At 47.2% G+C, this 17,832-nt stretch overlaps 1 protein-coding gene across 2 annotated transcripts in view; it reads left to right on the forward strand.

Moving 5' to 3' along the window:
• Nucleotides 1-17,832, forward strand: part of ARHGAP42 (Rho GTPase activating protein 42) — a 615,245-nt gene that overhangs the window by 279,212 nt on the left and 318,201 nt on the right. For both annotated transcript variants that reach the window (XM_063951500.1, XM_063951501.1), the window contains exon 4: nt 8,556-8,627. In XM_063951500.1, coding sequence (XP_063807570.1) covers nt 8,556-8,627 — 72 coding nt within the window. The remainder of the gene's footprint in view (nt 1-8,555; nt 8,628-17,832) is intronic.

Below are 17,832 nucleotides of genomic sequence, written 5' to 3' on the forward strand. Positions count from 1 at the left end.
ATTTGTAGATGTTGTAAACATGGGGACGCCTTGTTCTCTAGATTGATCTCGCTAGGTTAGTACATCATGGTCAAATCTTTAAAGGGAATTTATATTGAAATTTAGCTTATTTAAGAAAGAGTTTTGCTTTGCTTCATTCTTTTTTGCAGATTAAAACAAGGAATACCCAATGCCAAAGAGGTATTTTATTTGGAAGTTACAACTTCGAAGACCGTTGGCCACTGGGGCAATGTTTCATTGGAGTTGTTGGTAGATACAGTAGGTTATATACCTAATAGTGTGACCTCTCCTATTTGTTATTAAATTGACATGTATGCCTGTATAAGGTTTTCTGCGTGTGACTTATACTCCTGTTTACAGAGGCATGGAAGCAAAATGGATAGTATTGCTTGATCACAGTGCTTGAGTCCTTGTGTTGCATTCTTATATTTTTACTAATCTATTTAGGTGGTGTTTGTAGTCATTGGCTGCTTCGGATTCCCCATTGGTTCAAACATACAGAAGACCTACTGATTGGTTAATTGGATTCTGAATAAATTGGTCCCGTGTTGCAGACGTAAAAATAGATTGTAAGACCCAGTGGGAGAGTGGCTGATGTGGCCAGATATAAATTTAACTGATTATATTGGTGAAGGATGTTTTAGTGCAGGGGTGGCCAACCAGTCAGAGACAAAGAGCCGTAAAAAATGTGTTAGGTACGTCAAAGAGCCGACATCGAGCAGAAGGCGCACATGTAAAAATGGGGTGTGGCCTTGTGCCTTCTAGGCCACGCCCCTGGTGTAAAATACATTGAAAAAGCCACTTCCACATAAAATATATTAAAAAATCCAGATTCACATAATACACTTCAGCTCCCCCATGTGTCACTCCAACCAGCACCCTCCTGTCACTTCAGCCAGCACCCTCCTGTCACTTCAGCCAGCACCCTCCTGTCACTTCAGCCAGCACCCTCATGTGTCACTTCAGCCAGCACCCTCATGTCACTTCAGCCAGCACCCTCCTGTCACTTCAGCCAGCAACCTCCTGTCCCTTCAGCCAGCACCCTCCTGTCACTTCAGCCAGCACCCTCATGTGTCACTTCAGCCAGCACCCTCATGTCACTTCAGCCAGCACCCTCCTGTCACTTCAGCCAGCAACCTCCTGTCCCTTCAGCCAGCACCCTCCTGTCACTTCAGCCAGCACCCTCCTGTGTCACTTCAGCCAGCACCCTAATGTGTCACTTCAGCCAGCACCTCCTGTGTCACTTCAGCCAGCACCCTCCTGTGTCACTTCAGCCAGCACCCTCATGTGTCACTTCAGCCAGCACCCTCATGTGTCACTTCAGCCAGCACCCTCCTGTCACTCCAGCCAGCACCCTCGTCACTTCAGCCAGCACTCTCCTGTCCCTTCAGCCAGCACCCTCCTGTCACTTCAGCCAGCACCCTCCTGTCACTTCAGCCAGCACCCTCATGTGTCACTTCAGCCAGCACCCTCCTGTCACTTCAGCCAGCAACCTCCTGTCCCTTCAGCCAGCACCCTCCTGTCACTTCAGCCAGCACCCTCCTGTCACTTCAGCCAGCACCCTCATGTGTCACTTCAGCCAGCACCCTCCTGTCACTTCAGCCAGCAACCTCCTGTCCCTTCAGCCAGCACCCTCCTGTCACTTCAGCCAGCACCCTCATGTGTCACTTCAGCCAGCACCCTCATGTCACTTCAGTCAGCACCCTCCTGTCACTTCAGCCAGCAACCTCCTGTCCCTTCAGTCAGCACCCTCCTGTCACTTCAGCCAGCACCCTCCTGTGTCACTTCAGCCAGCACCCTCATGTCACTTCAGCCAGCACCCTCATGTGTCACTTCAGCCAGCACCCTAATGTGTCACTTCAGCCAGCACCTCCTGTGTCACTTCAGCCAGCACCTCCTGTGTCACTTCAGCCAGCACCCTCATGTGTCACTTCAGCCAGCACCCTAATGTGTCACTTCAGCCAGCACCCTCCTGTCACTTCAGCCAGCACCCTCATGTGTCACTTCAGCCAGCACCTCATGTGTCACTTCAGCCAGCACCCTCATGTGTCACTTCAGCCAGCACCCTCCTGTGTCACTTCAGCCAGCACCCTCATGTGTCACTTCAGCCAGCACCCTCCTGTGTCACTCCAACCAGCACACTCATGTGTCACTTCAGCCAGCAACCTCCTGTGTCACTCCAACCAGCACCCTCATGTGTCACTTCAGCCAGCACCCTCATGTGTCACTTCAGCCAGCACCCTAATGTGTCACTTCAGCCAGCACCCTCATGTGTCACTTCAGCCAGCACCCTCCTGTGTCACTCCAACCAGCACACTCATGTGTCACTCCAACCAGCACCCTCCTGTGTCACTCCAACCAGCACCCTCATGTGTCACTTCAGCCAGCACCCTCATGTGTCACTTCAGCCAGCACCCTCATGTCACTTCAGCTTTCCCCAATTCATGTCACTGCAGCAGCCCCTTTTGTGTCCTCTGTTTGCTGGTGGGTGTCTCATCTCTAGTATCTGGCTCCCTCAGTTCAAAGTCCCCGTAGTGCTGCTGCGTGTTTTTCTGGAGAGCAGTGGTTACCAGATCTGTTGTGGTCATGTAACTTTGTGTATTAGGAGCCACATTTGAAGAAAGAAAGAGCCGCATGTGGCTCAAGAGCCACAGGTTGGCCACCGCTGTTTTAGTGCATAACTCATACTTGTCTACTATCCCATATTGTCCGGGTGAATACTGAATTTTAAGTGGTCTAGGAAGCCAGGTCACACAGGTGCTCTATTTTTTAGAAAAATAGGCGGGACAGGGGGAAGGATGACACAATTTTCAGTGAATCGTGTCACCTCTGGATGACCCTCTCAATTCCTGGTATTGTGCTCCAGTGGTCGGGGCAATAATGACGTAGTTCGCCCAGCCCAGCCCTGACAGTGGCCACCTTCATTTTCCATGCTGAAACTCTCTAACATGACTGTGGATCTGTGGATTATACTTTTTTTAATTTTTTTTCATGTGTAGCCTCTTTTATAATCAGAGCTTTATTAATAAAATCATACTGCACTCATCTGCTCTACCGGAATGTCCGGCAGATTGTCCAGTCTCAGGGAGATCCCCCGAAATATCCCCCAAAGGGAATTCGGTTTACAGCTTGCTTCAAAGCACCTCGCTACATAGAACAGAGTCGGGCGCAACCTTAGTGCATCTTCCTGATCTCCCGGTGCTTCTTGTCTGCCGTCACATGTCACCTCTGATGTGTGTCGTCACAGGCCACCTCTGATGTCTGTCGTCACAGGCCACCTCTGATGTGTGTCGTCTCAGGCCACCTCTGATGTGTGTCGTCTCAGGCCACCTCTGATGTGTGTCGTCACAGGCCACCTCTGATGTGTGTCGTCACAGGCCACCTCTGATGTGTGTCGTCACAGGCCACCTCTTATGTCTGCCGTCACATGTCACCTCTGATGTGTGTCGTCACAGGCCACCTCTTATGTCTGTCGTCTCAGGCCACCTCTGATGTGTGTCGTCTCAGGCCACCTCTGATGTGTGTCGTCACAGGCCACCTCTGATGTGTGTCGTCACAGGCCACCTCTGATGTGTGTCGTCACAGGCCACCTCTGATGTGTGTCGTCACAGGCCACCTCTGATGTGTGTCGTCACAGGCCACCTCTGATGTGTGTCATCACAGGCCACCTCTGATGTGTGTCGTCACAGGCCACCTCTGATGTGTGTCGTCTCAGGCCACCTCTGATGTGTGTCGTCACAGGCCACCTCTGATGTGTGTCGTCACAGGCCACCTCTGATGTGTGTCGTCACAGGCCACCTCTGATGTGTGTCGTCACAGGCCACCTCTGATGTGTGTCGTCAGAGGCCACCTCTGATGTGTGTCGTCACAGGCCACCTCTGATGTGTGTCGTCACAGGCCACCTCTGATGTGTGTCGTCAGAGGCCACCTCTGATGTGTGTCGTCACAGGCCACCTCTGATGTGTGTCGTCACAGGCCACCTCTGATGTGTGTCGTCAGAGGCCACCTCTGATGTGTGTCGTCACAGGCCACCTCTGATGTGTGTCGTCACAGGCCACCTCTGATGTGTGTCGTCACAGGCCACCTCTGATGTGTGTCGTCACAGGCCACCTCTGATGTGTGTCGTCAGAGGCCACCTCTGATGTGTGTCGTCACAGGCCACCTCTGATGTGTGTCGTCACAGGCCACCTCTGATGTGTGTCGTCACAGGCCACCTCTGATGTGTGTCGTCAGAGGCCACCTCTGATGTGTGTCGTCACAGGCCACCTCTGATGTGTGTCGTCACAGGCCACCTCTGATGTGTGTCGTCACAGGCCACCTCTGATGTGTGTCGTCACAGGCCACCTCTGATGTGTGTCGTCACCAGTGCTGCAAGTATGGCGGTACAGGGCGGTCCTGCGTACCATTAAGAAATTGCCAGCCGGTACGCAGTACGGCTGGGCCGACCGCCATGCTTGCAGCCCGCTGCTGTGTCAGGGAAGGAGAGGAGAGCGCAGTGTGGTCCCTCAGTGGCATGCTCAGTCAGACTTTGGTCTCCAGCGGCAGCGTGTATCTTCTCAACTGAGGCACCAGTCCGTTAGTCATTCAGAGCTCGCGGAGCGGCAGCCGCGGCTCCTGATTGGCTGGCGGTCCGCAAGCTCTGATTGGCTAATTTATTTATTATTTATTTATTACCAGTTATTTATATAGCGCACACATATTCCGCAGCGCTTTACAGAGAATAGTTGGTCATTCAAATCAGTCCCTGCCCCAGTGGAGCTCACAATCTATATTCCCTATCACATGTACACACTGACACATTCATACTAGGGTTAATTTTGTTGGGATCCAATTAACCTACCAGCATATTTTTGGATTGTATGAATGAATGGCTAATGAACTGGTGCCTCATTTGAGAAGATACACGCCGCCGCTGAAGACCAAAGTCTAAGCGAACACAGAGGGACCGCGCTGCGCTCTCCTCTCCTTCCCTGACAACAGCAGCAGTGGGTGAGCAGCGGGTGTGGGGGGGGCCGGTATATTAACTGTAATATCTGGCACTGTGGGACATATGTGTATTTGGCACGGAGGGCATATGTATATCTGGCACTGTGGGGGCATATGTGTATCTGGCACTGGGGGCATATGTATATCTGGCACTGTGGGGGCACATGTATATCTGTCACTGGGGGCATATGTATATCTGGCACTGTGGGGCATATGTATATCTGGCACTGTGGGGCATATGTGTATCGCACTGGGGGAATATGTGTATCTGGCACTGTGGGGCATATGTGTATCTGGCACTATGGGGCATATGTGCATCTGGCACTGTGGGGCATATGTGTATCTGGCATTGTGGGGCCTATGTATATCTGGCACTGTGGGGCTATGTATATCTGGCACTGTGGGGCATACTGTATGTATATCTGGCACTTGGGGGCATATGTGTATCTGGCACTGGGAGCATATGTGTATCTGGTACTAGGGGCATATGTGTATCTGGCACTGTGGGGCATATGTGTACCTGGTACTGTGGGGCACATGTGTATCTGGCACTGTGGGGGCATATCTGGCACTGTGGGGCATATATATATATATATGGCACTGTGGGGCATATGTGTATCTGGCACTGTGGGGCATATGTGTATCTGGCACTGTGGGGCATTTGTGTATTTGGCACTGTGGGAGCATATCTGGCACTGTGGGGTCATATCTAACACTGTAGGAGCATATCTGGCACTGTAGGGTTCATATGTGTATCTGGGCCCCCATATGTGTATCACGCCCCCATTTTTATTGGCCACGCCCTATGTGGCATGTGGTCACACCCATTTTTGTTGTTGCGTGCACAGTACTACTAAGAACTTTTTTCTACTTGCACCACTGGTTGTCACAGGCCACCTCTGATGTGTGTCGTCACAGGCCACCTCTGATGTGTGTCGTCACAGGCCACCTCTGATGTGTGTCGTCACAGGCCACCTCTGATGTGTGTCGTCACAGGCCACCTCTGATGTGTGTCGTCACAGGCCACCTCTGATGTGTGTCGTCACAGGCCACCTCTGATGTGTGTCGACACAGGCCACCTCTGATGTGTGCCGTCGCAGGCCACCTCTGATGTGTGTCGTCTCAGAGGCCACCTCTGATGTGTGTTGTCACAGGCCACCTCTGATGTGTGTCGTCACAGGCCACCTCTTTACCCTGCTACGGGGACTGTCTACTGGGATTCCGGCAGACGGTATGCCACTGTCGGTATATTGACAGCCGGCATCCTGTCTGCCAGGATATCATATGTATCCCCTCCAGATACCATATTCATGTCCCACTGAATTCAGATAGTTTATTCGCTGCGGAAAGGAGAATTCCAGAAGTGAGCAATGAAGGGATAATCATACATTAGGCAGTAGTTGTATTTGCTTTTTTCCCGTTCCCATTTTTTCACTCTTTGCAGAAGTGTGCTTGTTATGTAGCCACTGTCCTGCCTAGAGGTCTTCATAGCCTCGCTGATGTTTTTTTGTCCCCATTTCCCATGTAAGCCAGAAATGTATTTGTTAGTTTAATTGGTGGAGACAAAGGTCATTGCCCCTTTTCAAGTTCATCAGTTTTGTGTTCAGCGATAAATTGCTGAAATTCTGTCTTTTTTTTCCCGTGGAATGGTTAACAGGCAGGAAATGCCTTGTCAGAAGAGTGCAAGCACACAGGGCAAGTATTACAGCCCTGTCACACATTGTGAGCAGTGACTGCAGTTATGTTTATTTCAGTAGGAGAAACCCCCTCATAAGTCTGTCATCTATGCTGTAGTTTATCAGACTGTTATATGGGCTGTGTAGTATGCAGGCAGTGTCTGAGAGGGTTCAGTATGGTATGCCGGCGGTCGGGCTCCCGGCGACCAGCATACCGGCGCCGGGAGCCCGACCGCCGGCTTACCGACAGTGTGGTGAGCGCAAATGAGCCCCTTGCGGGCTCGCCACGCTACGGGCACGGTGGCACGCTATGCGCGCCACGCTATTTTATTCTCCCTCCAGGGGGGTCGTGGACCCCCACGAGGGAGAATAAGTGTCGGTATGCCGGCTGTCGGGATTCCGGCGCCGGTATACTGTGCACCGGGATCCCGTCAGTCGGCATACTGAAGACCACCCGTCTGAGATGTAAGTTATGTTCAACTGAATGCAAAGAGAAGGTAATAAATAATACCCAAGGTATTCGGGCGCTATGAGGCGAGATGCTCAGCTAAGCAGCAGCCAATGTTTAGAGGGAAGTCACTCCCAATATATTGCACAAAATAAAAAAGGAAAAGAAGGCTGCGCTACCAGAGGAAAGAACAATATAACTCACTAAATGTGTAAAATTTTAAAACAATTTATTAAAAAAACAATAACTCATTAAAACTTAGACAATATTCTGTGCAGTGATATTGTGCCATATGCATACATGAAGAATAGAATTTACCCAAAGTGTCGGTTCAGGACATATACTTTGTGTTCTATAGGATCCGTTCCAAATTTTGCTCTTAGATGATATGAATGTCCAATTGTAATCCACTGTGGAGAGTCCCTTTTAGATGGTGTTTAGAGAGTCCAATACAAGTTCCATATGCCGCTAGAGGAGTGCTTTTTTGCACTTGAAAATATACTGCTCTTGAAAATATACTGCCACCCAAGTTGAAGCGATCGGCTGAGCTATAAGGCCATTCGGCACACAGTTTAATATCACAGCAACCACTTCAGTGCTTGCAAATCACACAACGCTCAGAGTCATTACTTCAGTGAGACTAGATGAAATAAAGTATAATACTGTACATGAGAGTGATATTTTATGTGCGGGAAAAGCATCTTGATATGAAATGCAGCTGCAGGGTTTCCATGTAGTGAGGACAGACAATCCTTTTTATTTACAACACAATCTGAAAATAGGTTTCTTTATTTTAATGTATGAAAATAAAATATTTTATTTTTGAATTGTAATAGTGAGTCACTTTATGTAATTATTATTATTATTATTATTATCCTTTATTTATATGGCGCCACAAGGGTTCCGCAGCGCCCAATTACAGAGTACATAAACAAATAATCAAACAGGAAAACAGCAACTTACAGTTGATGACAGTATAGGACAAGTACAGGGTAAACAAACATAGTTACATCAGCAGATGACTCTGGAATAAGTATCAGATGGCAGAAGACTGCTGGATTTGGTGCAGTTGAAGATTATTAAAGTAAGAAAAAGGATATCACATGAGGGAAGAGGGCCCTGCTCGTGAGAGCTTACATTCTAAAGGGGAGGGGTAGACAGGGCTGACACAGATGGGGTAGACAGTGCTTGTGGAAAAGAGGGCTAGGATGAGTTTAGGCTGGGTTTGGTGAAGAAGTGGGTCTTGAGAGCGCGTTTGAAGTTTTGTAGAGAGGTGGAGTGTCTGAGGGGGAGAGGTTGGGAATTCCAGAGAAGTGGTGCAGCACGTGAAAAATCTTGGCGGTAGGAATGGGAGGAAGGAATCAGTAGGCAGGAGAGTCGGCGTGCATTAGCTTTATTTGCTTTATATATTTTTTTTCTTAATCCAACAATTTTTTTTGTTTCAGATACAGAATGCAAATGATGTTCTAATATCCCCCCTTGAGAAGTTCCGAAAAGAACAGATTGGTGCAGCAAAAGTAAGTAGCTAGTAATTACTTATATTTATTAACATTTACAGTATTTATTATTTATTTATGTATGTATTACCATTATTTATATAGCGCACACATGTTCCGCAGCGCTTTACAGAGAACATTTGGCCATCCACATCAGTCCCTGCCCCTCTGGAGCGAACAGTGTATATTCTCTACCATATGTACAGTACATGTATACTCATACACACTAATTGTTTTTGTCAGGAGCCAATTAACCTACCAGTATATTTTTGGATTGTGGGAGAAAACCAGAGTACTCGGAGGAAACCCCCGCAAGCAAGGGGATAATAATGCTAATAATAATATATAGTTAGGGCTGTGGTGGGAATCAAACCTATGACCCAATGGGCCTGATTCAGATTTGGAAGTAAAGCAAAAACAGCAACTGTGTATCTGGAACAAACCATGGGGGTGATTCAGATCTGATCGCAGCAGCAAATTTGTTAGCTAATGGGCAAAACCATGTGCACTGCAGGTGTGGCAGATATAAAATGTGCAGAGAGAGTTAGATTTGGGTGGGTTATTTTGTCTCTGTGCATGGTAAATACTGGCTGCTTATTTTTACCCTGCAATTTGGATTTCAGTTTGAACACACCCCACCCAAATCTAACTCTCTCTGCACATGTTATATCTGCCCCCCCTGCAGTGCACATGGTTTTGCCCATTAGCTAACAAATTTGCTGCTGCACTCAGATCTGAATTAGGCCCCATGTTGCAATGCAAGGGGAGCAAATTCATGTATATTGGAGGTCATTCCGAGTTGTTCGCTCGCAAGGCGATTTTAGCAGAGTTGCTCACGCTAAGCCGCCGCCTACTGGGAGTGAATCTTAGCATCTTAAAATTGCGAACTAAGTATTCGCAATATTGCGATTACACACCTCGTAGCAGTTTCTGAGTAGCTTCAGACTTACTCGGCATCTGCGATCAGTTCAGTGCTTGTCGTTCCTGGTTTGACGTCACAAACACTCCCAGCGTTCGCCCAGACACTCCTCCGTTTCTCCGGCCACTCCTGCGTTTTTTCCGGAAACGGTAGCGTTTTTTCCCACACGCCCATAAAACGGCCTATTTCCGCCCAGTAACACCCATTTCCTGTCAATCACATTACGATCGCCAGACCGATGAAAAAGCCGTGAGTAAAATTACTAAGTGCATAGCAAATTTACTTGGCGCAGTCGCAGTGCGGACATTGCGCATGCGCATTAAGCGGAAAATCGCTGCGATGCGAAGATTTTTACCGAGCGAACAACTCGGAATGAGGGCCATTGTTTCTGTGCTGGATAAATACTGGCTGGTTTTACATGTTGCCCACAAATGTTAGAAAGTTTTATTTTTACACTGCAATTTAGATTTCAGTTTAAGCACCGCCCACCCAAATCTAACTCTGCACATGTTACATCTGCCCCACCTACAGTGTAGCATGGTTTTGCCCAGTTGATTGCTTTTTTTGCTGTGCTTGCAAACCTGAATCCGGCCCAATATGTACAATATCTATCAAACCTTTTAAAGAGTGGAGAAGAGGGCAAGTGGATAGCAGTATTTATCAAAAACATTCTATAAAATAATAGCTAGAAGGTGGTTGGTTTCTATGGACAATATCTCCCGTCTTTAGAAGGCTTCATACATCTCCCTTATATGTAGTAACAACTGACTGAGAGGTAAGATGGAACTGTGTGGGCGCACGCTACATCTGATGACTGCAGGCAGTAATGGAACTTGGTGTGGCATGGTGAAAAGCCGCGGCCACTGCATCCCAGCACCTCGTATACAGATTCAGTCTCTTATACAAATGTTTCACATCACATTGATCAGTGCAATCTTGCAAAGCAGTTTTGTTGTTTCCGGGAGTTTCATTTATGTGAATAAGACGCACATCTTCAGTGAGAAAGATGACTGGCACTGCAGAGCCCCCGGGGGCCTGGCGCACTAACAGGAGCTGTTTTGCGCAACTGTAGCCACACAAATTTCTGTGTGTGTGTGTGTGTGTGTGTGTGTGTGTGTATATGACATGCCTGTGGCACTCCCACAAGTCAGGATGGTGCCGTGCACTTATATTGTTGCTACCCCCAAATGCCCACTATCACGGAAAGACCGATCCTAGCTACAGATAGGTCCTTTCTCATCCTTGTCACCATGCGTATGCACGTGCGCAGGCATCGTGGAAGTGCCTGTCCGCATTCTCTATGGATCGCAGGTGCAACTATTCACACGTGCTTCTTCGTGGGTACACTTGCCGCAGCAAATGAATCACTGGTGCGAATAGTTGAACCTGTGATGAGCAAGGACACATCTGTATTTTAATGGCGAAGTCCATCTTTTGCCGGGTCGACACGGGTCAGTGTGCGATGTGAAAGGGGCTTTGGAGATTTCTCGGGTCGCCTGACCCGGTAATTCAACCCGGGTAATAAGAAGGGTTATTCCTGGGTTGAATACCGGGTCAGTGGCATTGTGAATGGGTTCCCGGGCCGATGCGACCCAGGACCCGTTTACTACATAGGGAGAGGCAGAGCGGAGATGAGCTCATCTCCCAGCACCGCCTCCACCCCCGCAGCCGGCTCCGCCCCCCACCGCTATGGCAACCGGACCAGCATATTGCCGGGTCGGGAAGACAGCGCTGAGGCTCCAATGCCAGATCCTATCCGGGAAGGACCCGTTTCCAATTTCCGGGTGGGACCCGGCATTGGAGATGTGAAAGGGGTATGTGAAGAGTGGAGAAGTGAACCAGTGGTGAAGTTGCCCATAGCAACCAATCAGCTGCCCTGTATACATTTTATAGTATGCAAATTATAAATGTTATGGGAATGATGATTGGTTGCCATGGGCAACTTCTCCACTGGCTCACTTCTCCACACTTCTCACTGCTTCACGAATAGACTCCTAATTTGGTTTTATGTGTATAATAGACCCAAATATTGGGGTCTAAGGGAGACATGTACTAAGCATTGATAAGAGTGGAGAAGTTGCCCATGGAAACCAATCAGCTGTTCTGTATACTTTTATAGTATGCAAATTATAAATGTTACGTCAATACTTCTCCACTTTTATCACTGCTTAGTACATGTCCCCCTATGTACTGTATAAGCCTTGGAGAGAGATAAAGTGGACAGAGATAAAGTCTCAGACAACCAGCTCCTAACTGTCAATTTTCAAACACAGCCTGTAACATGGCAGTTAGGAGCTGATTGACTGCTACTTTGGGTTCTATTCATGAAGCAGTGAAAAGAGTGGAGAAGTGAGCCTGTGGAGAAGTTGCCCATGGCAACCAATCAGCTGCTCCGTACAGTTGTACAGTATGCAAATTATAAATGTTACTTCAGTGCTGATTGGTTGCCATCGGCAACTTCTCCACTGGCTCACTTCTCCACACTTTTCACTGCTTCATGAATAGACCCCTCAGTCTCCATACACCTTATCTCTCTCCAAGGCTTAGTATCCTTATCTGATCTATGGGGTAAATTTACTAAAGCTTCTATCATTTCTCTATTGCCTTCTAGAAAATGATAGACAGCATCTAATTGGTTGCTATGGGCAACATCACCAATTATCTGTTTTAGAAGCTTTCGCAAATTTACCCCTAAGACTGAATTAACCTATTGATTAACCAGCATGGCAATGCATTGTAAGGACACGGATTAGCAAGCCTTTTCTTGGATAACAATGGGCCTAATTCAGAGTTGATCGCAGCAGCAAATTTGTTAGCAGTTGGGCAAAACCATGTGCACTGCAGGGGGGGGGAGCAGACATAACACGTGCAGAGAGAGTTAGATTTGGGCGGGGTGTGTTCAAACTGAAATTTAAATTGCAGTGTAAAAATAAAGCTGCCAGTATTTACCCTGCACAGAAACAATATAACCCACCCAAATCTAACTCTCTCTGCACATGTTATAACTGCCCCCCTGCAGTGCACATGGTTTTGCCCAACTGCTAACAAATTTGCTGCTGCGATCAACCCTGAATTACCCCCAATATTCCTTACTTAGCAGGACACCATATCCCTATTACTTATACTCTTTTTATCTGTGGCTAAGTAAGACGGCTATTTAGGTTAATTTTTGTCGTTAGATAATATTGGCTGTTCTTCAGCATTTCTGCCACACTCTGGGAATCACCTGGGTGAGTTGTGTAGTCTCCTCACAGTGCAGCATTTGGCAGTGTCACGGAGGTAATGCAGCAGAACAGATTTATAAATGCTCTTTACACTATCTAGAAATAATAAAGGCTGTTTGGATTTTTCCCATCATAACTCAGGGCCCTTTCTGTGGCGTTATTTAATGTTGCTGCAAAACACAATTATTTGATGATGTGATTGTGAACGTAGAGATAAGTAGTTTAATCATTCCAGTCATCCCGGGAGTACTGCGTTGCTGAGCAGCCATACGGTAAATGTATATTTGCGTTACTGAAAATCTCCTTCCTCTACAGCCGTGTGCTATGTGATGGAGCTGTATTTTGATCTCAAATCGCTATCGATGAGACAGATTGACAGGCCTGGAATAATATCACTGACTTTCTCTAGTGAGAAAATAAATCATTAGCTACTGTGGTTTTTTTTTTTAGTCTTGTTTTGTTTTTAGTCCTGCATTTACCAGTTAACCTTTTTTAAAGAGACACTCTTTTATATCCAAACATATAGTTTTGTTTTACTTTCTTTTATGTGATGTACGATATACGAGGGGTGTGCAATAAGTTTCCAGATGCACAGAAAGTATTATATTTACAAACATTTTGTCAAAGTTTTCACCAGAGAAGTCTGTGTGAAGTTGAATGCGCTCAAACCACTTGGTGAAGCATCTTGACCAGTCCCAAGCAGGTATGTATTCTACATGCTGGATGAAGGTCTCCATCACAGCTTCCATTGACTCTTAACAAATCAAACACATCTTGTGCTTGATTTGTGGGAACAAGGAGAAGTTGCAGGCGGCCAGGTCTGGACTGTACGGCGGATGTCAAAGCTCCTGATGCGTTCATGGGCCAGAAAGTCCACCGCTTTCCTGGACTTGTTGGGAGATGCATTGTTGTGATGGAGAAAGGCATCCTAAGCGCGAGTGATTGGATGTTGCCTGGAAATGGCTTCCAGCAGTTGCAGCAGGCATTGCTTGGTGTACCAGTCCTCTGTGATGATGTGCTTCTGCATTAGTGGTACAGTAGCTACAAGACTAGTCTTGGCCACAAAAACAGCCAACCCTCGTATACAGGTGGTGAACAGAAAATCCACCTAGATGAATAAAAGATTAGACATACCAAGCATATTGGAATCAAGGGGTTGGGTATGCGTGGCCGCGGGGTCCCAGCAGCGGAATTCCGGCGTGAGGGTGGGGGCGAGCGTAACAAGCTTGGTCTGAAGGTAAGGGATCCCGCCTCTCATCACACCTTTGCTCAGGTGTCTGCATTCGGCACAGCCCGTACTGATCCAGAGTGACTGCTACTTGATCTGCTCATCACGGCAGGCCGTTGCCTTTCACCACACCGCCTCGGCTAGACAGACCAACCTGGCGGCTCCTTTACCTTCTCTCCGCTGCACAGTGTAAGTGGGCACTGCAGGACACACGGCCGAGGACGCTCGGCCCATCTCCAGCCCACCAGAGAGGTAAAATACCTTTATATCCATCTACTGTGGTGACATCAAGCATTTGTAATCCCGGGACTGCACCCATTACAACCTTTTCACCAGTTACCTTCTCAGCTATTATCGGCACTCTGGGAAGTACGGACATTTATCTACAGCATTAACATCAGCTATTATTAGCAAATGCTAAATGAGACATTTAATAACTTGAGACAATCTAGGTGTGTCTTTTATATTATGTTTAATTTTTCCATTCATTGTAAATAAATTGATGCAATTTTATACGTTGGCTCTCATTTTCTAATTATTTCCTGACATACAGCGCAGCCGTTCTTTCCTTTTTTTTTTGAGTGGGAATATAACCTGTGGCGAGCGGACTAGCTGCCAGGTTCCGGCAGGTGGGATGCCGCTGTTGGTATACTGACAGCCGGCATCCTGTCTGCCGGCAAAACATACCAGACCCCACTAAAGCAGTAATGCACTATGGCGATGGATTAGTGGCAACATGCGCACAGAGGATTATTTATTCGCGAAGTGAGTGACAGTCAGCATTTGAGGGGGAGGGGGCGTAGGGCATCTCAGGACTGTTTTTCAGGTGTCCCTAAGTCAGCCCATGCGAATTCATACATAGCTGGCGTGGAGAGGCGCTCTGTCTGAGACAGCATAGGGACACTCACTGATGATGTGCCTGATGTGCGTCCAGTGTTTCCTTTGTATGTAATCGGAGGATGTGAGATGCCGGCAATGGTTTTTGTGTATGTGTGAAAGCGGCGCTACTATGGGGCACATCTACTGGGGGCATATCTACTGGGTGCATAACTACAGGGGGCATAGCTACTAGGGGCATAACTACTGACTGGGGGCATAACTACAGGAGGCATATCTTCAGGGGGCATATCTACTGGAGGCATAACTACTGACTGGAGGCATAACTACGGGGGCAACACTACACTTGGCATTACCAATGGGGGAATTACTACTGGGGGCACTACTAATGAGGGCATTGCATAGAGAACACTTTATAAGGGCCATCACTTCTGGGGACATAAGGGGCACTACTACTGGGGGCATTGTATAAGGGGCACTATTGCTGTGGGCATTATGTGTACTTGGGGTGCTACTACTGTGGGCTTTGTGTATAAGGGGCACTAATGTGTGTCATAACATGGACTACTATGTGGTGTAATGTTAATAAGACTGTGCTACTGTGCGTCATAATTTGAATTGGGGGTACTATTGGGTGACCACGCCCCTTTCTTTTTGAGACCATGCCACTTTTTTTGCGGAGCACACAATCCCTTTATTTCACGGGCGTGGGGGAGGGGGGGTGAGTTCCACCACCTCTCTAGGACCACTTTAAGCACTGGTTTTGCCCATTAGCTAAGATCTGAATTAGGCCCTTAGTATGGAATACCTACAATCAAAATCCTGATGGTCAAAATACCGACAACAATTGACCGATGGTCATAATCCCGACAAGGTCATAATGCTGACATTTAAAATGTTGACAGGTCTAAAAGCCAACACAGGCTTTTCATTGGTTTTGTGTGTGTGTGTGTGTGTGTGTGTGTATGTCGACAAAGGTCGACATGGACACCGTATAAGTGTACTGCGTGCCCACCATATAAGTGTACTGCGTGCCCACTGGCGAGCGTGGGCACGGTGCCTTGCTGTGCTCGGCACACTATTCTATCCCCCCTCCAGGTCCACTGGGATGGTAAAGTATGAACAACTTGGTTTCAATGAAAAAATCATGAAAAACTCATGTCGACTTTTTAACCTGTTGACATTGTAAATGTCGGTATTTTGACCTGGTCAGTATTTTAAATGTCATATTTTGACCATGTCGGGATTTTGTCCGTCGGGATTTTGATTGTAGGTAAATTGACCGCATCCCGTTCCTAACCCACGCTGTGAAATGCTGTACGTTTCTGATATTACCATACCCCTGAGCTATAGATGCAATAAAATACAGATTTCTATATACCTGCTTCTTGGATGTGCAGTGCTGTATGTCTGATGGATGTGTCAGCCCATTGCCCTGCTCACAGTCCTGTTTCACTGCTGCTTCCATCTACCTAGGTGAAGTGCAGTCAAAAGGTTTGACTGAGGGATGAGTCTGGGGGCTGCCCAGCTTCTCAGGGAGTAGTGAGTCTGGGGGCTGCCCAGCTTCTCAGGGAGCGCTGAATAAGACCCCAGAGTGATGGAAACAGGGGCATGACTTTCTTAATTATAATAAACATATAATTAGATCTGACTGCTGTGTTCTTGAACCCAAGTCAAGCCAAGTGAAGAGAGTGTTATACTTCCATTATATAAATCACTAGTGAGGCCACATCTTGAATACTGTACACAATTTTGGGCACCATACTACAAAAAGGATCTCCTGGAACTAGAAAAGGTTCAGACTTCAGAGGCGTGTGACCAAACTGATTAAGGGGATGGAGACTATATCTGTCCCTCTCATGAAAATAGAAGTTGTGATCTCTTGGGGACACAGCTGGTAAATGCTGGAGATGACCTGAGTATTCTGTGAAGTCCCCCACGGCAGAAATATCTAAAATTCGCTTGCGTAAGTGAATAGGGTTTCTGTACGTTTTTATTTCCTTTTCATTTATTGAGATTGCTGTATTCTGTGTGTGTTTTTAAAATATAATTAATAATCTTTGTAACCTTTTTGTAACCAAAGCTCTGAAGTATTCTTGAAATTAAAATCCTAATTTTAGTTCCGATTCTGTTGTTCTTATGAACTCAAAGCCTGTGTGTGGCTCACACCTACCTATTTTTCTATGTATTGCAGTGTGTGTGTGACAGGTAAATCTAAAGACGCCTGCAACGTCCGTAATACGTTGAAAAGTCTTTGCTGGTGGCAGCTGAAAGTATTTAAGTAATCCCGTGTTTCAAAGTGACCCCCGTACGGCGCACGTAGCAGTTCTCAAAATGGCATATTTGTGTAATTGGTCGGCATCGTCGTCACAAAGTGGAAAATAACAGAGGTCTCGCTTGCTGGAGCCGGGAGGATGCGGCTGTGAGCGGCGGCTGTGACATCCTCCAGCGCTGCTCACCCCACCTCGGCTCTCCCTGTCTCCGACGCTGCTGTCCCCATCTCATTCAACTTTTTTTAAAGTCGAGCTGAGATGGTCGAAAGCACGTGGATCAGCAGCTATTCGGCTGATCCACGTGCTTTTCGACAAGTCAAATTCATCGACTTGTCGAAAAATTTGGGGTTATATTGAATAGGTCGGAACCCCTTCCGACCTAAAAAAGTCGAAAACTGCAGTCTTTTCGACAGACGGCAGCTTTCGGCTTCAATTGAATATACCCCATAGTGTCTAATACCATCTGGAGATTGTTGTACCTACTTGGGCCATGCATTCCAGAGATTGGTAAATTGCCCCCCAAACAAGTGTTTTACAAACCAGTAAACTCAAGTTATCTGAATGTGAAACATTACTTTAAGGGTTATCTGTACCTATGTGTGCAGGGCATGCTGACACATATAGTTCAGCCATATAAGGTGGGGCATAGGCTGTCTGAGCCTTTATAATTCCATGCTGGACACAAGAAGTGTCCCCATTATAGATAGTGAAATAGCAGGAACTCTGGAGGGATCAGACTGGTAGA

This window comes from Pseudophryne corroboree, chromosome 2, assembly GCF_028390025.1.
Source record: "Pseudophryne corroboree isolate aPseCor3 chromosome 2, aPseCor3.hap2, whole genome shotgun sequence".
NCBI lineage: Eukaryota > Metazoa > Chordata > Amphibia > Anura > Myobatrachidae > Pseudophryne > Pseudophryne corroboree.